This window comes from Sphaerodactylus townsendi, linkage group LG01, assembly GCF_021028975.2.
Source record: "Sphaerodactylus townsendi isolate TG3544 linkage group LG01, MPM_Stown_v2.3, whole genome shotgun sequence".
Lineage (NCBI taxonomy): Eukaryota > Metazoa > Chordata > Lepidosauria > Squamata > Sphaerodactylidae > Sphaerodactylus > Sphaerodactylus townsendi.
In genome coordinates, this window is record NC_059425.1 from 123,042,541 (window position 1) to 123,069,097 (window position 26,557).

At 42.9% G+C, this 26,557-nt stretch overlaps 1 protein-coding gene across 3 annotated transcripts in view; it reads left to right on the forward strand.

Annotated features, from left to right (window-relative positions):
* OSTM1 (osteoclastogenesis associated transmembrane protein 1) overlaps nucleotides 1-26,330 on the forward strand; it is a 61,524-nt gene extending 35,194 nt beyond the window's left edge. Inside the window, exons 1-6 of one of the 3 annotated variants that reach the window (XM_048493261.1) lie at nucleotides 14-385; nucleotides 7,854-7,968; nucleotides 14,683-14,780; nucleotides 20,759-20,908; nucleotides 22,937-23,102; nucleotides 24,016-26,330. In XM_048493261.1, coding sequence (XP_048349218.1) covers nucleotides 14-385; nucleotides 7,854-7,968; nucleotides 14,683-14,780; nucleotides 20,759-20,908; nucleotides 22,937-23,102; nucleotides 24,016-24,071 — 957 coding nt within the window. In that variant the 3' untranslated portion in view covers nucleotides 24,072-26,330. Of the gene's footprint in view, nucleotides 1-13; nucleotides 386-7,853; nucleotides 7,969-14,682; nucleotides 14,781-20,758; nucleotides 20,909-22,936; nucleotides 23,103-24,015 lie in introns of those variants that run through there. The other 2 variants (XM_048493269.1, XM_048493277.1) reach the window with 2 other exon arrangements.
* The last annotated feature ends 227 nt before the right edge of the window (nucleotides 26,331-26,557 follow it).

Below are 26,557 nucleotides of genomic sequence, written 5' to 3' on the forward strand. Positions count from 1 at the left end.
GCCGGTGGCAGAAATGGCCCCGGCCCTGGTGCTTTTGCTGCACGGAGCCCTGCTGGGCCTCTGCTCCGGGGACAGCCTGTTTCCTAGCCGACATCTCGTATTGCAGAGCGGCCAGGAAGGCCGGGTGTTGGAGGACTGGCGCCAGCCTCTTTCACTGAAACTGATGCAGGAAGCTGAGGACCTGTCTCTGCTGGGATCGAGGGATCTGGCCGAGCTGGAGCCGGAGTGTAGGGAACTCTTGACCGCCTTCGCCAACAGCAGCATGAAGCTGACAGGTTGCTTGGTGCGGAGTGCCCGGCCCGTGAGGCTCTGCCAGAATTGCTTTCGCCAGTTTCGGGAGATCAACGAGCAGCTGGAGAACATCACCAGGGCTGTAGGGGTGCGTGTGCGTATTTGCCGGAGCGGGAATCGGGGACTGCGGATGATATATTTTATTATATGCAAGAGTAAGAGAGATCTGTGGGCCCGATCTAATGCCTGTCTAAAAGCCAGTTCCCAGAATAAGAAATCACAGAAATGGTAGCAATCACATTGTAAATGGGGAAGTACTTTGGATGCCTCCTGACTGCTGTGGGGTAAAACCAGAAGTGGATGGGGAAACAGGATCAGGGCTGTATCTGCAGGAAATGGAGTCTTGGGCTTCTGGGGCAAACACTGAAATTGCGTTCACCCCAAATATCCTGGCTTTGCAAAAGGGTGGGGCAGGTTGCCTGTGAAGATGGTGAGAGTGTTCCCCATCTCCATAGGTACCCTCCACCATTTGCAAAGTTGGAGTCGGCTTTACAAAAGGGATGGTGGTTGTAGAGCCGTCAAGATGCCTGTGAAGATTAGGAGTTCTCCCCATCTCCATAGGAACCCCTCCCCCAATTTGTAAAGCTGGATTGTGGCTTTCCAAAGGGAGGGGAGAGCCAGCAGATTGCCTGTGAGGATGGGGAGAGTTCTCCCAATGTCCATAGGCACCCCTCCCCAGCTTTGCCAAAGGGGGAGCCAGCTGGGTGCCTGTAAAGATAGCATGATTTCTTCCCATGTCCACAGGCATCCCCATTAGCAAAACTTAATTTTGGCTTAGCAAAGGGGAGTGGGGAGCCAGTAGGGCACCTGAGAAGATGTGGAGTTCTGCCCATCTCCATAGGCACCCCCATTTTGCAAAGACGGATCCAGCTCCTTGCTCCTGGATTGGGAGGGAGTAAGTCTCTGACTTCTCCCAACTGCCTCTTGAAGCTGATGTGCCCATCAATCTCTCCAATGCACCCAGCCCCTGGCAGAAGCCTGAGCAGAGGGCAGGTGGCTGGCAGTGGCAGAGGTGGCCAGGCAGCCAGTGGCTACAGTGGTAGTGACAGCAGCCTGAAGAGCTGGGGGGCAGAGGCTGGGGAGCGGGGGGGGGGGGAGGAGATGCAGGAGGATGTGGCAGGCAGTGCCAGTGCTCCATCTCTTGACTCTTGGGGGTGGGAGAGAGGGAGGGGGCGGATCTGATGGTAGTAAAGCAAATGGAGTATATATACCTGTGAAATGTCCACAGGTATATGTACTCCACTTGCTTTACTACCATCAGACCCTCTGAAGATGCCAACCACAGATGCAGGCGAAACATCAGGAGAAAATGCTACTGGAACATGGCCATACAACCTGGAAAACCCACAACACTCTAGTGATTCTGGCTGTGAAAACCTTCAACAATACATTAAATCTAATCCCTGTTCAACAATGAAACCCACTGGATGGCCCTGAAACTAAGCACTCTTTGCAAAGTGTTTGTGATTCTATTGACTGATCTGTGTGCTGTGTATGACTAGACCAATTGTTGCTTTGCATTAGTTACTTGAAAAGAAACAAGTTGTGTGTGTGCTTGCGGTGGGGGAGGGGGAGGGCTAGAAAATGAGTCTGGGTATGACTAATTCTGTCACACCATTGATATGAAGTACAGTCAACTGTTCATGATTAAAAGTAGTTCATGAGGGATAAGTTAATGGAAAATGATGAATATTCTTTTCTGAACAGTCTAATTTCTGCTGTCAGCTATCTTTCCAAAAAGGTGAGAGGAAAAGTTTAGTGAAATCTAAAATAGTGCAAAATTACTAGAGAATTGTTCTTGAGTAACTGATGAAGCATTGCAAGATGGCAAAGGGCTGTAAGGCTGCATTTGACAAATAGTGTGGTGCAGTGGTTAATGTTAGATTTGGCCTGGTGAAACCTGGATTTGAATTCCTTCTTGTCTTTGAAACTTGCTGGGTGATCTTGGACCAGTTGCTTTCTCTCATCCTGATCTATCTCACAGATTTATTGTGAGTGTGAAGTGGAGAAGGAGAGAACATATATGCCATTCGGAGATCTGTGGAAGTGAGAAAGGGGGATATAAATCCAACCACCACCTCCTCCTCCTCCTCCTCCTTCTTCTTCTTGACCATGAATGTTGGTAAGGTATCAGTCATACCAAGGATAGCTGTGTAGTTCTCATTCATCATGTATGGACAGAAACCTTAGTGGCTTAAATGTCTTTGTGAATAGGTTGTCCAGTGAGCATCATTGCTAAGTGCCATACTTTCTGATCAAAAGTAAAATGCAGCAGGGGCTTGTAATATGCTCAAGTAATCTAAATTCTGTGCTAAGAAAAATAAAACAGAAGTCCAGGGGCACCTTAAAACTATCAACATTTATTTCACCACTAGCAGTATAGGCTGCTGTAGTGAAGAATACAGTGGGCTCTAGACAGGGGTGAGGTGGGAATGGGCGAGCAGGAAAAGCGGCGGGAAGTCGTGACGATAGCTGCTGCGCAGGCTGCTTGGGGGTCATGCAGTGGAGGGAGGACAGGTAGGTACCCTGATTAGTTTGGGGGAGAGGGAGAAAGGGGGGAGCTGGACTGGCTTGGTTTGTGAGGAATGGAAGAGGGCAGGTGGGGGAATGGGGAGGCAGATGGCAGCCTCGGCAGGCAGTGGGCAGCAAGGTGTTGCTCCCTCATCAGGCTTGTCTGGGGGTGGGGGGTGGGATGGAGAGCTCAGTGGTGGGTTCAGCAGGGCAGCGAGTGGCCAGATGCTGCTTCCTCACTGGCCTGACTCGTCTTGGGGGGAGAGCAGGAGACGGGGGGAGAGGTGCTTCTGCTGGGACCTGCCTGGTGGGCGATGGCGAGTGGGGGATTGGGGGCTTCTACTGGGATCTGGGTTTTCCCGCTTTTGCAGGACTGGAAAAAGTCCCCTTTCCTGGATTACTGAAGGCTCAGCAATGTGGATTCCAGGACAACAGTCAGGCATTCTTGACTGGCAAATGGGACATCTCCGCTGGAGATTCTCTGCTCAGATAATGGCAGCCATACATTCTGCAGGAACCTTAGGTTTCTGCAGCTTAGAATTTTTGCTGAGGCAATCGTGGCCAATAGGGAGAGTCAGGCTAGAGGCAATACTGCTGTTCGGCCAATCACAGAGGAGTTTTTCCCCCCTGGAATATGTTCAGATTTTTTCTGTGCTTGGCCAAAGACTATACATTGGAATCCTGGTTCCATTGTGTTCCAGAATTCAGAGTGGAATTGAGAGGTAGTTCCAGCAAAGATTTGCTTTTGGCCGTTGAGCATTCCTCTCTTTCTGGTGTGAGGCTATGAACAACTGAGAACCTTCATTGGACTTTTCCTACTGTCTGCCTGGAGGAGAGAAGAGGAGGGGTTTGACCAAACTGGTTTTTTTTTTTAATAATTGGGTTGATGTAATTCTTGATTGCTCTTTTGTTTTAATTTCTTTCATCTGTGCTGGCGGGGGTGGAGGCTAGGCCCAGCTGGACCCAGGCCAGGCCTGCTTTGCTTTCTGAGTGAGTTTCTGACGCTCTAGGGCAGTGGTTCTCAACCTTCCTAATGCCACGACCCTTTAATACAGTTCCTCATGTTGTGGTGACCCCCAATCCTAACATTTATCCATTTTACAGATGGAGAACACTGATGCAGAGAGTCTTAGGCGACCCCTGTGAAAGGGTCGTTCGACCCTCAAAGGGGTCCCGACCCCCAGGTTGAGAACCACTGCTCTAGGGTTTCACTGCTGTTGTTCTTGTTTGGTGTTCTTTCACTGTTTTTTTTTGGGGGGGGGGAGGAGGTTCATAAATCTGACTCTTTGTTTGTCGAGGTCTGGCAGTTTCTGTTGCCTTGTGTAGGATGGTGGTGGTGCCTCCACAGCTTCATGTTCTTCATGGTTCAATTAGCTATGAGGCACCGCCAGTATGAACCTATGTTTTGATGAATTGTATTGTAGTTTTGTCTGAAGGGACTCTGGGCTGGCAAAAGTGCCCCCAGGTTTGGTGTTCTTGCATCACGTATCTGTGTTGTACTCACTTTGGTTCTATTGGTTAGTGGTTGGTATGTGTAGTGTTGGATAGAGTTCTTCTGATATCCTTCTGTTATGTGATCATTGGTTATTGGGGTAGAAGGAATGGGTAGGGATGACATGCCTCTCTTTCTTTTCCCTGGAGGAGAAACTGTGCATTGGAAACTGTGGGAGGATTGTGGAGATTGCTTTCAGTCTCTCTGCAATTGCATTGTGCTGGGGATTTGGGTGGGGGGAGTTCTGGGGCCACTGTTCTTATAGGTTGGGGTACCAAATTTGCAGCACATCTGCTGGAGGCTCTCTTCAGAAGAACCCGAAAGTGTAATGAGGTTTGGTTCAGGGGGTCAAATTTTATGGGCAACCAGGTTTCTTCCCCTTCACCAAACTTTGGGGTTCTTCTCAGGATAGGCACCTGCAGCTATCCTACAAATTGATGGTTCTACCCATTACCCATAATAATGGAGCTGAATAGTTTCAGCTTTATTGAGAAAGCTGAAAAAATAGTGATATTTGGGGAAGTGGGGTTTATCTTTATCAATAATTTTAAAGCCAAAAGAATGTCTCTGAATTTTCCTTACTTTTTTTGTGCTCACTCCTAGCCTAGTATATGTTCCTAGCTGTTATTTCTTTCCCCTCTATGCCAAGTAACATAGAATTCTCCAACGTTTATACATTGTGTAGATTTGCCTAATGTCTCCTCTTTTGCATATAATTTATCTTGCAGTGTATACTATTTTGTGTAATTTATTGTACTTATTTAAGTGATAGACAAGATCATGAGCCATTTAGGTTACTGAAACCTTACCTCCAACCATTTAAAATCAGTCACTTCTAACTAATGAAATTTCACCAGTGATTGCTCATTCTACCCTGTCCTTACATCTGTAGGTGCTGAAAACATGCTTCCTTTTTAAAAAGGAAGCTAAAGATTCTAGAAAGCAAAATTTTGCACCCAGTGCTTTATTCAGCACTGTTTTTTTTAAACTTCAAACTTCACAACAATGTAATGCTATAACAAAAGCAACCATAAAAATAACTCTTCAAGTTGAAACTTCCCTCAACTTTTGTCTGGAACCATATGATTTCTATAGCTTCCCTGTTCTGTTGTACATATTCTTTTAATTATGAGATATGCAAGCTCCTCATTTTGGGACTCCCCAATTTAAATGGAAGAGAACTTCCAACAGATGAGTAAGGTAGCTTAAGATTTGTCTGTAACATCCACTGTCACTTCATTTCAGATTGTCCCCAGTACTAATGCCAATCTTCATGAAATGGTTGTATATTTCATGTCCCCTCTTGGGACTGTGGACTACATTTTTAAATTTTCTCCAACAGAAATGCTGCATTGGCATAAGTGGTGGATATCATAGTGGAATATTGTGCCAGAAAAGCGGGGATAGACCTGGACTCCGAATAGGGTCATGGTGTCACCAGGGTCAAATCACATGCCGCCTCCTTAAAAAAATGAAACTATTAGTAGATATTAGAAAGGTGTCTACGGCAGACAGTTTTTTCATACAAAATCAGGTTTAAAATGGGGTAGGTGTAATAATAGCTAGGAAGAGGGACACGCTGAGATATTTGTCCAGACCAATTGTATGTTGTGAGAAGTAAAGCTGAGTAAGTTCCTGTTAAACAGGAACAGTTGGAGAGAAGAATGGTGGAATTGCTTGGAGCGACTGACTGCAAAACTAATGGGTGTGAATAGTTCCTTAAGCTGAGGTCCATAAACCACTTATTCAAGTTATCTTCAAGTGGATGTAATGGGTCAAATTAACAGGATTATATCAATCTAAGCCAAGCACTTCAGCATTGCTGTTTCTTTTGGACTGGGCGGTAAGCCAAGTTCAGTGTTGACATTTTCACATTGGCCTTTTCCACATGAGTAGTTTACAATGTATCTTGCTGCCAAATACTATGTTTTTTTCTTTTAATTCTGCACAGTTTTTCCTCCGTTTGGTTCCAGAAACATTTTCCCATCATTATTCCTCTGTTGTTTTCCCGAGCACTTTCACTGCAATGGTTTTTTGATCCATTTTTGAGGCAGCTTCCTTTGAGCATGAAATCATGTTGAAATGATCCTTATTTTTCCATTTCATCAAACACCTGGTCCTTGTCTATGCCCCACTGTAGTTGCCCAACCTCCCATTGAATCTTTTTCTTCTTCCCCTTCTCCTGCAAAGCAATATTTTTTTAAAAAATATTAGTCATGTCAAATTAGTGATAGAATGTGAGGACAGAGAGTGATTGCCCCGGAACTGAAATTACCCTGCATCTAAATTACTCTCTGCCTCTGTGTAGTTGCCCAACCTTTCCTTCACCCAGTTTCTCCATCCCCTCATCCTCCGTCTTTGAAAGGGATTTGATTTTTTTCCTCTTTGTCATATCACATTAGCAATGTAATATTAAGGCAATGATGCACTTTGTATCTAGGAGCCAGTGAAATTGGGACTGTTGCAGTAATGGTGCATTACATGCAGCTCTAATTTGGCTGAAAAATGGGTTCATGTGGGAATGGACATGTTTCTGTTCCTTCAAAATGAATGGTGCCTACAACAGTAGGGGGGTTTTTTGGCTTCCATTTTGTCTGGGTAGTTTTCAGTGGTAGAAACGGAAACAGAAGCATTTTTTAATTGTCGCTTCCTTGTAACTGCACAATAATCTAAGAGCACCCGGCCAAAAGAAAAAAAAAGGGGATGGTTGTTCTTTTTCATGACACGTGACATCCTACCACAATTAGGAATAATATATTTTCAGCAATAGCATGTGGAATCAATGCAACTGAAGAGAACAGGGGGAAAATGACAAGGGGAGGGGAGGTGTGTGGAAACATTTCCAAGACACAAAGTTTGAACATTGGGAAAATCAGTGGTAAGCTGTATATGTGGAAAAGGCCATCCTCTTTTTCTGCTTTTGAAACATGTATTGGACATTTTTGGTGGAGTGCATGTACTGCATAGGATGCAGACAGTGGCGTACCATAAGAAAATGGTGCCCAGGGCAAGCCCTGAACTTGTGACCCACCCCCCACCCCCAAATTGTGGCCTAAGAATTGCACCCTCCCCTCAAACTGCATTCCCAGGCAAGGTGGCAGACCAAGCAAGATGGCGGGCTGTGTGAGGTGGAGGGCAGCTGGTGGCGGGCTGTGCCAGGCGGCGGGTGGTGGGCAAGCAGAGGCTGTTGGGGGGGGATGCAGGGGGGAAGGGGCATTGACAGTTATCCTGCATTGGAAGAGATAAAGAATACAGTGTCCTGAATTTCTGCAGATTGATCTTAGATCATAGAGAGAACATTGCTTGAAACCCCCTTTGACTGGGGTTTGAACTTGAAGTGTTTTCAAGTTCCATGCAATCTTTAAGGCACTGTATTTCTTGAGTGGCTTTCTGTCCTGTCTTTGGAAGTGGTACAACCTGTTGTTAAGTGGCCATTTTTCTTCTGCTGGGTAAAATGAATGACTTCAGTGTTCAGTAACTGCTAAAGAAATGGTAAAACCTGCGTAACAACGAATGTATAACAATGTCTTTTCCTTGTTTTTCTCATCACCCCTTTTAGAATTTTTCAGATAGCAGCAAGTGTTCCAGCAGCCTCTTGATGTCTGATAGGCTACAGATTGTGTTGATCCTGTCGACATTTTTTAATGACACTTGGGAGAAAGCAAACTGTGCAAGTATGTGGCGACCTTCTTGTTTCATATTGGCATTGTGCACATTTATGTGATAGCTTATTTTCAAGTGATTTTGACACAGGCTGTATACCAAGGGATCCTTAATAACGTGTTTCCACATTGGTATTATCTTGAACATGGGAACTGGTAGACTTTTTAAAGCTAAAAATGTTATAAAGTAACAGTCGTCAGCCTTAGTGTTCTCAAGATCCAATTATGCTTTCGTTATGAGTCATGTCCTCATTTTTTAATGATTTGAAATGCTAAAACTTAGCTGCTTGAGTTGTTCTTTTGTTTCTCTTGTTCTGTCAGTTCATTTTTCTATTGTGACCTATAGCTTATGTGGAAAATATACTTGAACCAGAGTATGTTGCCTTAAATCATAAGTTAAATAATGTACTGTTCATTGTGATGTCTGAATATAGTCCCAGTTCAGACAGAATGTGAAACCAAGGTAGAATTAAAATAACTGCAGTCAGATGCTTCCAGGAACATCTAGCCAGACTGATGTCAGAGAAACCAGGGTATGTTGAGGCAGACTATGATTTAAGAGATAATTTGTGAGCCATGTCTTGTTTTTCAAGTCAAGAGATGTTCAGAGGTGGTTTGCCATTGCCTGCCTCCATGTTATGTCCTGGTATTCCTTGGCAGACTCCCAACCAAATACTTGCCAGGAAACTCACTAGTGAGTTTCCATGGCAGAGTGGGGTTTGAAAGCTGGGTTTCTCAGATCCCATTGTGACACTTTAACCACTACACCATGCTGGCTCTATTAAAATAAAGTAGGCTTTTCTGCAATGTCTGAACTGAACCTTTATCTCTTCCAGTGCAGGAGAATTATGTAGTGCCAATGTGCTGGCTGTGATTTAAAGGTTAATAAAGTAGGATAGTTTTTTAAAATCTTTCCCCTGGTGCTGTAAAAACTATACTGTCAAACCTTGAATCAGTAACCCAAGTCAGACTCTGTAACTTGATGGTTAAGAAGCCTTTATTGGTAGATACATAGGTAAGAGGGAAAAAGCTGGTTCTACTGGAGGTGGAGGACATCTTGTGTGGGTCTCTTCTCCACCAGTTGCAAGGAGGCAGGAAACCAATCAAAAATCTTCATGTCATTTCCTGTAGCGGTCCTGGAGGCCATTTTCACCTCAGTATTTTTCCTGCCCCTGCAGGGAGTTCATATTTTGCGTTAGGCTTTTACAGGTTCCTAGTTCTATTCATGTATATCAGTCTATGTGTTGTCCTGATTGGTGTGTTTGACCCTTTGTGTCATTTGTTGTCCATTCTGGGCAGTGTGTTTGTCACTGGGGAGTGTGTAGGAGTGGTTAGAAACTCATTCTGCTAACCGCATTTTAAATGGTGGCACTGCCTCCACGGCACAACCTCTTCCCACCTTTTTTGCTCCCCTCACTGATTGAAATGGTAGTCAGATCTTTTTCTCCCCCTTGGGATGTCTTCGCTCGTTCGTCCGCAGAAGGGACGAGAGCAGCCAGCAGCAGCCTCAAGAAGGCTCCCTCCAGCTCGGGAAGCTCCCAGCCTCGGTCTGAGCAGGAGAATTGCCAGAAAACTCAGCACTAAAAGACGGCAAGGCATGCAGACAGACCTCCCGCACCTAACAAGAAACACTGCATTGTCCTGCCTAGAAGCTCAGCACCTTCCCAGACGAGGAGGAAGAGGGCTCAGTTATTGAGGAGAACAATGATTATGATCGGTTCTCTAAGTCTGAGGAATTGCCCTCAGATTCCACAGAACAATCTCCAAAATTCTTTAAACAAGAGGATCTGCAGCTTCTAATTTCCTAATTTCCAAGACTATTTCAGCACTTGAATTACATGACCCAGGGGATGCTGAGGACCCCTCAGTCTCATTGTTTTCTTTTGCTTCTTCTAAACCTCTTAAAGGTTTCCCAAAAGGCAAGGCAGATTATTTTCCCCAGGAAAGTGACAGAGAGAAATTCTTTCCAGTGCCTGAGTATTTTGTCAAACGTATTGGGAGTGGTTAAATCCTGCAGCACACAAGGGTCTCCCTCCAGCTTTCAATAGAACCTACCTAATGCCTCAGCAATTTCACACTATGTTGCAAATTCCACCGGTGGACTCCCCAGTAGCGATACTTCACTCTGGGGCCTGGTAGCTAAGGAGGGAAAAGGCAATATTAAAGACTCCTTAGACAGAAGGTCAGATGCAGTCTTACACAAATCTCATGATTGGCTGGTGGCAACCCTCATCCATGGTGGCAAAAGCCACTATGGTGTGGCTAAAGAGAATATTAGAGATGTTATCCCCAGAGGAACAGGATCTCAGGGAGGGGGTAAAGAGTGTCCTCATTGCCAATGCATTTATAACTGATGCCACCTTTGATGCCCTGACCTTAGTGGCTTGTTCAGTGGCCTCAAACATGGTGGCACGACGCAATGCCTGGTTGCACCCGTGGCAGGCAGATATGCATTAAAAAAATATCGTATCGGGATACTCCTACCATGGAGGGGCACTCTTTGGCAAGGAGCTAGACCAGGTGTTAACTGAAACTTGGTACAAGAAAAAGACAATGCCAAAGTTTATCAGGCCAGAGCATCCACAGGGCACCAACAGACCCACATTTCACTCACACGGAACCCTCCCTAGAGCACCAGGAATGGCGGCTGCCCATCCTGGCAAACACAAAATTCCTTTCAGAACAAGAATTCCTTTTGTCCGTTCAACAACAGGGAAAGCCATTTCGACCAGACCGCAACAAGCAATGATTATCCAACTATACCCGTCAGGGGCCACCTTCGCCACTTTCAAATGACCTGGCAAGGCAACCATGTGGGCAGATGGATGAGAGAAGTTAACACAACAGGATATGTCATAGAGTTCAACCATCTTCCCAAGCAGCACATCATAATATCTGGTCTGGAGGACAGAGGAGACAAAGCCAACAGAACTTTGAAAGAGGTCCTTCACTTCTAAAACTACAAGCCATAGAACCAGTACTGCCATTGGAGAAGTTCTCAGGTGTTTATTCTCATTTTTTTCACAGTACCCAAGTGCAACAGAAATTGGAGAGCCGTCTTAAACCTTCAAACGGTCAACACATTCATACGACTACCGAAGTTCCATGCTCTACTCCATCACTACGGTGCTTCATCATGAGGAGTTTCTAACATCTCTAGATTTGAGGGAAGCCTATCTTCACATCCCTGTCACAAGCCTTTATTGGCATAAAATAAACATACAAAATCAGCATACAAAATTTGCCCATTATTGCTCACAATTATAGACACTGGTACAAAATACTAAATACTAAAATATATACATGGTCCTTCTGTAACTATAGGACATTCCTTCAGCTAAGTTAACTCACTTAAACGTCATCGGATACTGACAGAAGCTAGCAAAATTACTGCTGGCTATATGTGGTCATAATACATAGACATTGGTTGGTATTCATCTAGACTTACGTCTATTATTGTTAGCAGAAATTTTGCTACATTCTCACACACTGTGGGATCCATGTTGTTCAAAAGCATAGGTATCTTAAGAGCATCAGTTAGATTGTTATACAGAAATGGGATAAGTGCAGATTGTGACATTCTGATTTTTGCAAACCTTACACAATGAAAGAGGGTATGATCGAGTGTCTCCACCTGACCCATATTGCATGGACATAGCCTCCTCTGTTTATCAATTTGTTGATTCACATCCCTGTCAATCAATCTCACAGAAGGTTCCTCAGGTTTGCAATAGGAGATCAGCTTTTTCAATACCGTTCGCTACCCTTCGGATTAGCTACAGCACTGAGAACCTTCTCCAAAGTTCTACTGACCCCCATTACTGTATTGAGAGAGCAAAGGATACACATTCACCCTTATCTAGATGATCTGCTCAAGATCCAGGCAACAAGCACATCAAGATGTCGCCAAGATCCAGGCCATGCTTCACCAACACGGGTTTCTTGTCAATCTGGAGAAAAGCACATTAACTCCAACACAAAGGATAGAACATCTAGGAGTGGTCTTAGATTCGACAAGAGACTCATTCTTCATTCCGAGAGACAAAATACTAAAGATTCAGCATGTGACGTCAGCAATAATCTCGGCAAGACAGTCTTCCCTTCTGCAACTATTAAGTCTGCTGGATTTTTTCATACCAGTGATCGACTTGACCCAGTTCCACGCTCGGCTCCTTCGACGATTTCTCCAACCTTACCAGGTGGACATTATCCTAAATCGGGAAAAGAAGCTGATGGTGCCCTCATCCCTATGCAGCAGTCTACGATGGTGGATGATTCACCACAATCAAGAGCAAGGCAAATGTTACCTTCATCACAACTGCCCTCAGCTATTCACAGATTCCAGTCTGCAGGGCTGGGGAGCCATGCTGAAGCAGAAATTTGTACAGGAAACTTGGTCCACAGCAGAATCCAAACTTTCCATCAACCTGATCTTCCTGGCACTACAATCAACCTGATCTTCCTGGCACTACAATATTTTCATCAGGAATTTCGTCACCAACAGGTCTTGATTCGAACCGACAATGTGTCATCCAAAATGTATATCAACAATTGGGGGGTTGAAGTCTTCAAAACTACATCAAGAAGCTACAAAAATCCTAAGCTGGGTGGAAAAGCACTTGCTATCTTTAGAGGCACACCACATATGGGGAATACAAAACAACAGGGCAGAAAAAATATTATGGAAAGCGAATGGCGACTGAATCCTGCAATCTTCAATCAGATCTGCCAAACATTCGGCATCCCGGAGATAGATCTGTTTGCATCCCTGGAAAACTTGCAACTCCAACTGTTCATGACAAGGAATTTTCACCAGAGGGCCTTAGCAACAGATGCCCTGGCCTCCCAGCGGCCTCACACTTTCCTGTATGCCTTCCCACCGTTCTTTCTGATCCTTCAGAAAATCTCCTTCGGAAAATCTCCAGCATGCATTATCTCCTTCGGAAAATAATGGCGGAGAAAATGATGGTAATATTGGTAGCACCGAGATGGCCCAGATGGCCATGGTTCTCCACCATTCAGGAGTTGTCAGTCTCAACTTCCATAATTCTACCGCCAACTCTGGACTTCCTGTCTCAAGGTCCCATCAGACATCCAAATCCAGAATGGCTCAAGCTCACCGCCTGGCTCTTGAGAGGAGAAAACTAACACAAAAAGGCTACTTGGAGAAAATCACATCAACTATCCTGGCTACCTGCAGACGTTCAACAATTAACATCTGTAACTCGTTGTGGAAGGCATTCATAAGTTGGAGCAGGTCCTGAACATCCATCTAGTAATAACATCTTAGACTTCCTCTAACAGTGTTTTGAGATGGGCCTCAGAAGTGCCACACTGCGACGTCAAGTCTTGGCTTTGTCAACGGTGTGCCAACTCTTTAACGGCATCTCAATATCAAAGCATCCAGACTTCTTAAGCTTCCTGAAGGGAGTTAGCTCATTGCATTGCTTGATGCGAGTTATTTTCTTCAGGAAAATAGATCTAGGGGAAAGTTCCTGCCCTCTATTCTGATTACTTCTTTTACCGGTCATATTAATGCATGCTGGAAAAAACTCCCAAAGCTTTCCAAAAACACCCAAGAGCAACATTGAATATATTGTTTTATTTTTATTTGTGACTGATATAAGCTATAAAACTGATGGGCAACATCCAACTTAGGACCAGGTTACATGGCCTATAAAAAATCTGTGAATCTCATCTTCTTAGTGTTACTGTTGTATGTCTTTAACTCCCTCCCCCTGAAATTCTAGTCCATATGACTGCAAACATATATGAAACTGGCAAATGATTTAAGTGTATTTAATCAGAATGTATCAAATTTTATACTTTCTGGGGCTTAGTTTCACAATGGCTCTGGCAACATGTCTCTGCACAATAAACTCATTTCATTTTCTGCGCTCTGTCAGACTGAATTGCTATGGAATGTAGCCTGCGCAGTGCTACATTTGCAGGCTGCTACAGTTACATGGCCTTGGTTGACTTGAAAACTGTCTTGTAGGTCACCTTGAATACACTGAGGCGAGGGATATGGATGTTAAAGTACATAAAGGGCTTTAAATTGTTCTCATTTTTCTAAAAATACAATGTTTGTTTTATTGCTGTTTAACAAGACTTCGTTTAAGTCTTGGAGATTGTATATTTGATCGTGACTGAAGAACCTGCAAATGGAATAGTTGTTTACTAAAGACTATAAGATAAGAATAGTAACACTTAAAAAAGATATTTCTTTGGAGATTCCTCAGTGGATACCTGGAGGGTGGTATCCTCAAGGTATATCTGAAATGTTTGTAAGAAAGTAGGCAAAACTGGTTCCCCCACCCCACTCTTTAGAGGTGTGTGTATATTTGGCCTCAGTTCTTTAAAATGCAGTGTATATTTAAAAGTTGTCCTCCTCCCCATTGCGAACTACCTTTTTTGCACCACATTTCTTCCCTGGATCATGTGAAGCACCACTTGTGTTGCGTGAAAGCCCAAGGGAAGCTCCACTTCACAATGAACTCAATTTCTTCTTTCATAGCATGAAGGTGAGTTAATTCAGGCACAAATTGTATAACCTCAAATGACATGAGGGCTGCCAGCAAATTACAGCAGTATCATGACCTTACTTGAAAAAAGCAACATGAATGACATTTTAAAAGTGGGGCAACAGTGCTTGGCCTAATGATGCTTTTTGGAAATAGGTACTGGCAAATATATTGACATGCCTGTTACCTTTCTCTTTTGCAGATTGTTTAAAGAACAACAGTGAAGGCTTATCCAATAACACAGTGATGTTCCTGGCCTTATTCAATGCATCACTGACGTGCTTTGAACACAACCTCCAGGTACTTTATGCTGTTGACAGAAGGGTACAGTTGAGACCTCTAATTTTGTAGTGAAAACGTCTTATTTTTTTTCCAAAGTGAGATGTGGCAAATACAATTCTCAAACTCTTATGCAGTTTAAGCAGGTAGAACAATTATCTATAAAATGCAGGTGTTCACCACTGAGAGAACAAAATGCATTCTAATTAATGTTCACCTCCATTTCATATGCAATTATGGTGCTGTTTTGGTCTCACAATAGTTGGTAATTATATAGGAAGAGTTGGGTAATCTGTGCGTATAGTAAATCACTTTCCTTCCTTATTCTGGGCCTTGTTACCTTCTGATTTAACTACATGGGTCTTCTGATATATTGTTACAGCATGGATTAACCATAAAAATCTATTTATTTGAATACATTTTAAAACAGTTGGTTTTTAATATGTCAGAACATGAGACATTAAAGTCTAACATAGTATCTCCCTTTGTACTGTGAAGATGTGATGCTTTCTTCTGAAAGAGTAGCCCTTTACATAAGGGTGATTGAGCATTTGACTTTGAACTGTTACAGTAGCTTTAAATCTAAATTTGATTTAAACAAACACTGTTCTTGGGTCCCCAGAAGGTCGATGTACAAGTTAACGCTGTAAGCCTCAATTCTCTTGTCCTGGAATGTTTTCACTGGCTCTTTTTTTTTAGTCTGCTGTGGAATCCCAGCTCACTGGTATGTTTGTCAAGTGCTTTTCCTCATACAACACATGAATAATATTGACCTGTTTTTCATGATTAGTTTGAGAATAAACAAGACACTATTGATAAAACTGGAAAACAACAACCCTGAGAGAGATATTGGCGGACTTGCTGACCATGGCCACGATCCAAAGAACTGTTATTTGTTTATTATTTTAAAACATTTTTATGCTAACTTCCCACCCAGTGGGGCAGCAGTGGTGTAGTGGTTAAGAGCAGGTATACTCTAATCTGGAGGAACCAGGTTTGATTCTCCGCTCTTCCGCCTGACCTATGGAGGTTTTTATCGAGTGATTCACAGCCTGACAAAGTGAGATTTGCCTGTTTCGCCATTCAGCTCCAGCCCCCTGAGACCACTAAAACCCTATTCTTGGGGGTCAGTGGATCCTAGGAACAGCATTTTGGGCAAAGTAGGGGAAGGGGAAATCAGCAGAAGTTGCTTTCTTCTCTTTAGAATATTGAAGTGCCCTTAAGACTTCAGGACTATGTGGTTAGATGTGTGTCAGTGTGGTGTAGTGGTTAAGAGCAGGTGCACTCTAATCTGGAGAACCGGGTTTGATTCCCTGCTCTGCTACTTGAGCTGTGGAGGCTTATCTGGTGAACCAGATTAGCTTGTGCACTCCAACATATACCAGCTGGGTGACCTTGGGCTAGTCACAGTTCTTCAGAGCTCTCTCATCCCCACCCACCTCACAGGGTGTTTGTTGTGGGGATGGGGAAGGGAAAGGAGATTGTAAGCCCCTTTGAGTCTCCTTACAGGAAAGAAAGAGGGCTATAAATCCAAACTGTTCTTCTTCCATAAGTACAAGACATAAATTGAAACTTCAGCTCTATAAAAGCCCACCTTATATGGGAAAAATGTACATTCTCATGCATATCCTGTAACTATCCCCTTTAAGTAGCCTATATCATCTGGGGAAGTTGGTAGTTTTTTTCAAATCTGTATCAAGCATACTAGCATCCTGTCTAACCCTGTTTAACAATATAAAATTTTAGACCCTGACAAAACTAACTCTTCCAAAGACAGTTACTATATCCCCATCCTGCTTTTTAAAGTTGTTCTAAAAATTATTTTGGGCAGATGTTGTTTTGTTATCCTGTAAACTGTCTTGCTGAACAGACAAACATATGCATCTCTGTGACAATAGATGGCAGCCAGTGTTCTAAGAAGTACTGCCAGGTGGTAGAGATAATAAACTTCTTAAAAACTTATCCTGGAAAGTCTCCAGCTCAGCATAATTCTCTGTACTTTGGATCTCAGAACCATCTAATTTTGGATTCATATTGTAAAGTGCTTTGGAATTTTTGATCACATTCAAGAATGCTTTGATATTCACCATGGTGGATGGGATAGTTGTGGGAGAATCACAAAGGAAAAGCCCCTAGGAGTTGTGAATTCCTTGCATGATCTTTTGGATCTTTTGTCTAACGTGATTTGAAGAATGAGTATAGTCCCTCTTTCTATTGAAATCAATGGCAAATCTCAAGGTAACTAATGGAAATCAATTACACCCTAGATGTAACTAAAATTACAAACGTGTGCCCTTGTTTAATCTGACAGACAGACCTCGGTGTTAAATTCTTTGAAAATACACCGTATTATTATTTGTGAAAATGACTGCCCAGTAAATGTGCTTATCACATCAAGTCCTTGTTATGCTAAATATTTATTGTAAATGATGGTTACCTTTCAAAATGTTGTGTGCATATAAATGATCCTAACAGCTACTCTGTGTCTACAAACTTGTCCCTGATAATGGAAAAACATAGATAATTTTCAGTGCATGCACATCTTTTTTCCCCTTTTGTTGATCAAAGTATCAAATGTTAAAATATGCTGTTGTGATGGTTTCTCTTAGCACCAAAACAAACCACCTATTGTTGATATACAGTCATTAGCACAAATGTTTTGCATTTATGCTGGAATAGTCAATAGCTATTGAATAATAAGTGTTGTCAGCAGGAGGTAAATGAAAAGAATAGCGCAACTTGGGGAGGAAATGGATCTATTGGCGGCTTGAAAATGTACAAATGAAGTTCACCCAAGACCTACAATAAGCCTCTCCAGGAAGGTTCTATTCATTGCTTTCTTGAAGTATGATATATATCCCTTGTGTACCATTCTTGCCTTTTCTGCCTAGCTTCCTCTTTGCACATCTGCTTCCCTGATTTAAGTAGAAGCAAAGCACTTCCTTTAGCAGTGCAGCAAAGGAGCTTTCTGTACTTACATCCCCCCTGCCCCCACCATTACTTTCATTCCCTTGTTCATTTTAGAGTGAGACATCAGCAGGGGAGACGATACTTAGTGTTTGTTTTGCTTTGCAGTATACCAGGCTTCTGACTTGTGTTTTAGTGTTTTAATTTGTTTACATGTACACTCTTTCATTTCCTTTGACATAGTTATGTAGAATCTGTAACCAGGCAGGATGAGATCTTGTGGCTGAATAGTGTTAACTCAGTTGGACAAGTTCCATAATCTGCTGTGGGGAAGGCTTTGCTGCCTAAAGCCTCTGGATGGGATGTGCAGGTTTGCTAAATTAGGGCTTGGGCAGCCCAGTCGGGGGTGGGAAGGCATGTGTGTATGGGTGTGGCTGCCTTGGCTGGTGAACCCCCAGCAGGCTTGCTAGCCCAGATCAGCTCTGGGGCTGGGGTTTGTTTACCTTAGCTGAGGTAAAAGCACTGAGGGTCATGGTCAGCACAACTGATGGGGGGGGGGGGGTTGCTTTCAGAAGGCTCACCAGCCCAGACTGATATAGTGGGATGACTTGTCAGGTCAGATCAGAAGCAGGGGTGGGGGGTGAGTTTGCCTCAGCTAGCTGGTGGGTCTGAAAAGCTCTCCCAAGGAGCCACATCTGACCTCTGGACTGCATATTTGACTCCCCTTGTCTAAGGGGCTATTCAGGCGACAGGAGGATTTTTGAATTTTCCTTCTTCCTTCGCCACCCCAAACCCCTTTGGAGGTAGTGCAGCACTACCTTGGCTGTGCTGTCCCTAGCTGCTGCAGACCCCCTCCCCCACCCTGCGATTGGCCAGTTAGGAAACCTTGTGGGAAAGAAAAGCTGTATTTTTATTGTCTCTTTTATTGTCTCTTTTGCTTAGATATAACAGAGGACAACTGGTTTGGGTGTTCTTTGAATTAACTGAGATACTTCTGTCTGAAACATCAATTATTTGATGTAGTAATTTATCCCATAGATTCACTCTATACATTTTATAATTTCTCTGTGGATCTTTCCGAAACAGTTGTCTGTTTATTTGTTGTTGCTCTCTCTTCTTTCTTCATGGTTTTATTTTTGTTGTTGTTCTCTCCTGCTCCCCCTTTTCCTGTTTTCTTTATTACACTGCTTGTTTCACTTTTTTTCTGCCTCACAGTGGAAAAAACAAGTCAGGTCAGGGAAACCCTGATCAGATGTACATTTTTTTTTGAAAGAGGGCAAAATTACAAAATGACACCCCCATATATTACACACACACACACACACACACACACACACACACACACACACACACACACACACACACACACACACACACACACACACACACACACACAGAGTTATAGAGTTATATATAGTTAGTTATACATAGTTATACATAGAGATAGATATGCACACATACATGTATGCACATATATGTATGTGTATGTATACACACACATACATATGATCAACAACACTTTTAAATAACAGAATAAACTAAATTGTCCTCTATGAATTGTTAATGAATAATGACACTAACATTATTTTATCTCTAATGTTTGATATTCCCTCAATCCCTCTGCATACATTAAAAAGCCCAACCCAAGGAGAAAGTTTTTAAGTCTAGCCTTTTCTGGACATTTTTGAAAAATACAGAACATACACAATTTTGACATGGGAAACATCAAACACCTCATGCTCCTTTGCTACCTGATAGACAGTCCAAGAAAAGCTTTACCTGGTAATTATGCCACTAGAAGTCAAAATAACTAAATTGAAACTAATGTACTTTAATCACTAGAAGAGACAATAATGCCAGGAAGCATTGAAGACAATAGGAAAAGAGGAAGATGTACCATGAGATGGACTGATTCAATAAGGGAAGCCGTGGACCTCAGTTTGCAGAACCTGAGCAAGGCAGTTAATGAGAGGGCATTTTGGAAGTCATTGATTAACAAATCAGAAGCAATTTGATTCAAATAAAGCACATTTACAGACCCTCCATTCTTGGCCTCCCCCCTTAGCCAAGGCATAAAATCAGGCTCTTTGGGGAAAGCCAAACCTATCAGATGAGGGGCATAATACAGCTCCCAGTGAGGTGTAGGGAAGAGGACCCTGTCCTCTTCCCTGGCACCCCATTCAACTCCAGGCTGCTCCTGAGCTTGCAGCACCTCATCAGAGCTGAAGATGGGACTGCGGGAAAGGGAGGTGTAGCAGCCATTCTAATGATCATCAGCCACCAAAACTGTTCTCCCTCTGTGAGTGTTTAGAATGCTCCCTAAGCCTTCCTTCCATACCCACAGCATACCACAGCCACAGTTTTTGAAAGCGGGGGGCAGACAAGGAATTGGAAGGTCCTGTAGGTGGAAGAGTAGAGAGTACCTTAGCCAGGAAGGGAGATTAGTGAGGCCAAGGAATGTTACCTGGGGGGCCTGGGTCCCCCACTGCATAGAATCTTTGAACATCTCCTGCAGAACCTGTGGTTCCCCCTCCTCTTTACTTGTCATAGTCTCCCCTGACTAATAGCTGCAACCTCTACCTTACCAAGAATTGCAACTCTTCTCTGAGACCCAGAGTCTCCCCCCGCCCCAATATCCTAGCAGCTTGTTCAGGGGTACAGGGTACTCACAGTGCAGAACAAACTCTTCCATACACTTGAGCCTGTCCCAGTTCCTAGCAGCAGTCTAATTAGGGGAAGAAACTCTGTAAGCTGGGTAACGAGACATCTATTCCAAGCAATTGAGCCTTCCTTGCCTCCGAGCAATTGAGACTTCCTTACCTTCTCCCACAATTGCCATTCCAGAGAATATGCCTTGAGGAAGAATGAAAGATCTGTGGCTATTTTAATTGTTTTTGAAAAACGTCACATGGTAGTGCACTTACCCCAACATCCATACTGCATGAAAACGAACTGAACCACAAATTAGGCTGCCTAAGTAAAGCAGCTTGAATTATTTACACGTGTGCTGTTTTCTTGGTCTGGATTTTTCATCAGAAATTATGCACTTTGAAATCTTATATTTAAAATGTAATTTCTGGTTCTTACCATAGGCACAGGAAGACAGTAACTACACACAAGTATGCAAAAACTGCAGTGTGACATATAAAAACCTGAATGCTCTGTACAAGAGGATGCAAGAGAGCAAGCAGGAACATGATGCTGAAGAACAGTCTCATTTGTGCATTGATGTGGAAGATGCAGTAAGTACTCCTTTCATTCTGTGCCAGCACCCACCCCATGCAGATTTTCAGTTTTCAGAATTTTAATGCTCTGCCTTTCAAACATACTCGATGTGGATTACATTATTTTAAAAGGAGCTGCATGAAAACAGCAATCAAATACAGAGTGCTATTTAAAACATTTATCAGCTGCCTTTCACCTTTGCAATACTGAAGGCAAGATAAATAAAGCAACAATTATTTAAAAAAATAAAAGACCACAATTTAAAATGTCCAGTTAAGATTGTGTGTATATCTGTCTTCTATCTATCTATATAAAAAGCTAACAGTGTTTTTGTTGTTGACAGTATACCTCAGTAACTGCTGGGCCAATTCCTCTGAAAATTCCCAGCCACCACAGTCAGCCAGGCAAGCGTGTTTTTAGATGTTCACATACCTGAAATTTCACACCTGGCCCAGGTAAAATGCCTTTTTCCTGGTGCTCCCTGGTGAAGGACATACAGCTGCCTGTGTGTAACTGTCACCCTTAGAATGTTCGTGCTGCTTAGACTGTTCACTCAGACGGCCAGATATGAGTGGTGAAAACAGTGCATAGGCAGTAACTTGAGTGGAAGTGAAACACATACACACATATACACATGAGGAAGAGGGAAGGGAGGGAGGAGAAGAGGAGTAGTAGGAGTAGTAGTTTGGATTTATATCCCCCCTTTCTCTCCTGCAGGAGACTCAAAGGGGCTTACAATCTCCTTGCCCTGCCCCCTCACAACAAACACCCTGTGAGGTAGGTGGGGCTGAGAGAGCTCCGAGAAGCTGTGACTAGCCCAAGGTCACCCAGCTGCCGTGTGTGGGAGTGTACAGGTTAATCTGAATTCCCCAGATAAGCCTCCACAGCTCAGGCGGCAGAGCTGGGAATCAAACCCGGTTCCTCCAGATTAGATACGAGCTCTTAACCTCCTACGCCACTGCCACTGAGAGGAGGGGATGGCATCAGAGGTGGGATCCAGCAGGTTCTCACAGGTTCCCGAGAGTAGGTTACTAATTATTTGTGTGTGCTGAGACGGGTTACTAATTGGTGATTTTGCCACGTGATTTTTGCCTTAGTTATGCCCCTCCTCTCAGAAGTAGCGCGCAGAACTTGAAGCAGTCTAGCAGGAGGTGCACCGGCATGCGTGGCAGCCTGCGCCTGCGTGCATTTGTTTCCCACCCAAGGACCAGTGCAGTGGCTGAGTCCTTGCCACAGCCTCGGCCAGGAATGCCCCGCCCCTGGAAAACCTGGCCACGCCCCCGTCACGCCCTGCCCCGCCCCATTGGCGCTACGCCACAGTTTGAATCCCACCACCATGGGAACCCGTTACTAAAATGTTTGGATCCCACCACTGGAGAGCCCTCCTTAATCTCCTAAAAAGTCATTAGGGCAGCTTTATTTTATTTTTTATTTCTGTGTTTAAAGGGGGAAGGAACAGAACTAGGTAGGCACTAAGATCCCTGTGGAGCATTCTAGTACAAGAAGGTCCAGGATATGGCATTTTAATACATAATTGTACTTTTATTTTTTGGTGGAAAAGAATATGTCATTGTTTTGGTTTTTTTGAGAAATGCCAGCTGTCAGTCCCTGCGAGAAGTGGAGGGAGACAAAAACAATGATAGCAGGCCATACAATATTGATATAAGAAATATCAATATTTCATTTAAAGGACTAAAAAAAAGCTTGCATTGGATGGGCTAGTGACCCAAAAGGAGTGAAACCCCAAAGCAAGCGTGAAACATTAGGTTTTTCCCCCTTTTGGTAACCACGGGGCTTCCAGGATCTTCAGCGCCACAAGTGGGATGATGTCATTACAAAAATGCCTGCCCTGGAGTAAATTCTTGCTGTGGGGAAGAGCACCAGTAAATAATCAGCCAACATTTGGGTTCAGGGGCAACCTGGTCTGATTTGCATAAAACAGCTTCTGTGTTCAAATCAGTTGGTATATAGCTGGTAAAACAACATAACAGAACAACAGCCTGACAAATATATATTTTTTTAATTCTGCATTTTCTTCCGTTTAGATGAATATCACACGGAAGCTTTGGAGCAGGACTTTCAATTGTTCTGTCCCCTTCAGTGACACAGTGTCTGTGGTTGCTGTTTCTTCATTCATTCTCTTTTTACCTGTTATTTTCTACCTGAGTAGCTTCCTTCACTCGAAGCAGAAAAAGCGTATCTTGATTCTCCGTAAGTAACATTTTCTAGAAATTTCTGCTTTGAGTTAAAGTCACTGATAGCTGGTGCCTGAGAACCGATTTTTGGGATGCTAGCCATCAAAGGCGGCACAACCATTAACTTGGGAATCTGGGATGTAAACTGTGCAGCTATATTTTTAAGCCTTTCAGGCCACAAGTGAAGAGGATTGTTTGACTCTGATCAGCAGCTGATTTATTTTTAAAAAAGCAGGGTCATATTTTCATTTGATAATGCTGAAAGTCCGGCAACATTGGTTCTGCCCACTTACTGCAAGCTGAGGCCTAGGCCACATACTCTTTTACCTCCTATCCCTCACAGTGAACAGTAGCAGGAATTTTGCCAGTGCCTCCTTTGGGTCGCTTGGTTGTACATTGTCATATCCCACTATTCTGGCCTAATGTAAAGAAGTAAAGTGTGTAGTAAGGGAAGAGCTGTGCTAAACCTTTTCTTTCTCTTTGCACTGCAGCAAGGGGATTAAAGAGTTCTTTGTGTTTGTCTCAGTTTGAAAGATAATGGCCGGGGTGAATAATAATGCTTGCAATGCGTGGAGGTGGGTGGGATGGTGGGAAACATTTTTGAGATTCAAAGATATACTGAGACCAGATGGACAATCTTTACCATGTCCCCCTCCCTTCAGCATTTAATTGCCTTTCCCTATAGAATGATGATCCAGTGTATGTTTGGCTCAGGACTCTGCCAATAGTCAACAAATGGTACAGCAGGAAAAGCTGTATCTTGCGATGCTCCTGCATCATAACCTCCCTTTCCTCCAATGTTACTTGTGTGTGGAAATGACCCTTTTACCAGAGCTGTTGTGTGGGTACCCTCTGCCTAAATGATCAAAGTGAAAGCCTTGCCCTTGTGGAATTTAAAAGAAACAACAACCCTGTTTTTCTCTTTCTAGCTAAGCGGATCCAATCAAGTGCCAGTCTTGTGAACATCCAAGAAAAATGCCACTGAGTCTGCAGAATGCAAACCAGAACAGGGTGTATACTTGATTGTTCTAAAGGATACAATTATGATTTAGCTCTGCATTTAGTGTATTGTAACCCATTAAAATGCCCTGTAACTCTCCAACAATTACATACACTAATAGGGCAAAGGTTTCCCACTGAAGACAAAATATGGTCTCCAAAGTGAAAGGAAATTGAGACTCCCTTTCCCCCCAATCTATACAGTTGCTTTTGAATCACTTGGTTTCTCATGGGTAATCATTCATATTGACTTGTTTTCCATATACCTCCTAAACTGTCACAAATCTCCAATTGTGTTGATAAGCCTAGTGTTAATGTCTGTATATGAACTGAAAATGTTCCTGGTGTTTGTTTTGATTTAGATTTAGAAATGTAGTTATTTGTAGAAGTTTTTTCCAGATATTTTCAGGAGTTCTGCTTAACTGCTAATAATTATCTGGAATTTTCGGTTATAAATCTTAGTTCTCTAACCAATCCAAATTAATTGATTCAATGTTATAGTTTTAAATGCCTCATTGCTGGCATTAATAAAAGAGCAGAACTACTGAATTAAGTAAAATTTGTGGAATTTTGCCTTGGCAGGGTTTTTATCCCCTGATACTGCTGTGGGTTGGGGCCCAATCCCCCAAGAACTGAGCTTCAACAAACTGTACTAATCTGAGTTGCATGAGAGAAGTAACTGAGGGGTCCAACCAACTGAGGAACTGCTACTTTTTCTCCTTTGATTTTAACAGGGTTTATTTTTCTCTCTCAAAACTAAACTTTATGAAGTGGCTGTATATTTCATGATGCAAAGTATAAATATATTTATAAATAGAATATTTTGCTATTTTTGTATATATTGCCAGATGGAAAATTACAATTTTTTAACAAAAAAAAAATCACTGAAGATGCTGAATTGCTTGGACCGAAATTGCTTGGGCCTAAGATATAAATGGGTTTACATATATTTTATGGAAAGTTGTGATGCTTTGATTTTGTTTTTACACATAGTTTTGAACATTTCTAAGTAGAAATATTTTAGTAACAAACTGGGCACATAGATTTTTTTCTGTCATTTTAGCAAGATTTAAAAATATTTTTAAACCTGAATTCTCTGACTAGTGTGTTTTAAATATTGATATGAATTTTTTTAAAGATCCTGGCTTGAAATTCTCCCCCCCCCCCCCCAACAAACAATAGGCTGTTCAATTTGACCACTGCCTTGCGTGGTATATTATTTTTCTCAGATTCTATTTCAACTGTTCAGTTGGAGGCTTTAGTATCAGTAAATTACACACATTAATTGAAAGATATAAGAGAGACAGAATAACTGTAACACAGACCTAATGAATACTATAATAGGTTGAAGGAGTGAGACCTGGACTCCTGCAGGTCTCTCTTTTCTTTTCTTTTCTTTTCTTTTCTACTTTTCTTTCTTTTTTTACTCTTGCAGGTCTCTCATTGCATATAAACTGTTCTGTATGAGTGGATTTATAGCACATATGTCCTGCCTGCATGAATCATGATCTATCTACTAGAAGGAGGAGGTGGAAAGGACACGTGGGTGAGGCACTTGTAGAAATAAATGTTCCGTTGAATGGCATGTTTTATGGGGGAATGAGTAGCATGGCATGTACAAACATGGCATTAACTGTCAAGCCACACAATGTGTAGAACGTGCACTGGCATGTGAACAGTCAAGTGATGAGAAAAATCTCACGTGATTTTTGTACACTTTCAACCCATAGTTTATATTTGTAGTAATTGCCATTCTGAGCATTTGACAGCAGTTTATCTGGTTGTGCCATTTCTCCCTGGAGAGAGTTAACGTGGGAGTCCACAAGGACTTACAAAAGGCATCTCATTTCCCCTCCACCACTATTTCCTCCTTCCTTTTCCGAAAGTCTTCATAGTCTCTTTTCTTCCTCTGCCTCATTCGCTTCTCATCCAATCACCAATATGCCTTTTATCTGCTTCCCACTATGAGCTATTTTTACTATTATTTACTTCATTTATAACCCCACCTTTCTCCACAATGGGGATCAAAGCAGCATACATTATTCTGCTTTCCTCCTTTTTATCTGAACAACAACCCTGTAGGATAAGCTAGGCTGAAAGTAAGGATGCATAGAAAATAACAAATCTGACTGTCTACTTACTGGGTTCCAAATAAAGCATAGATAGCATTATTGAGATGTAAAGTTTCCAGAGCTTAATACAGTTGTCTTTCTGGCAGCAAGGAGGGGTAAGTGGGGAAAAAGGGAGAAGAATCATCAGGGGCGTACCTAGGCAAACTGGAGCCCGGGGACAAACCCTGAGTTTGCCCCCCGGCCATATGTGGCGATGGCCAATTCCTCCCCTACCATGACTAAACAATGATTTTTTGTACCAGCTCACAAAACACCTCCCACTCCCAGCAAAACATACATGGCTCTCTCCCCACCAATTCTTTTCCTAATTTCCTAATCACAACAACCCTATGAGGTAGGT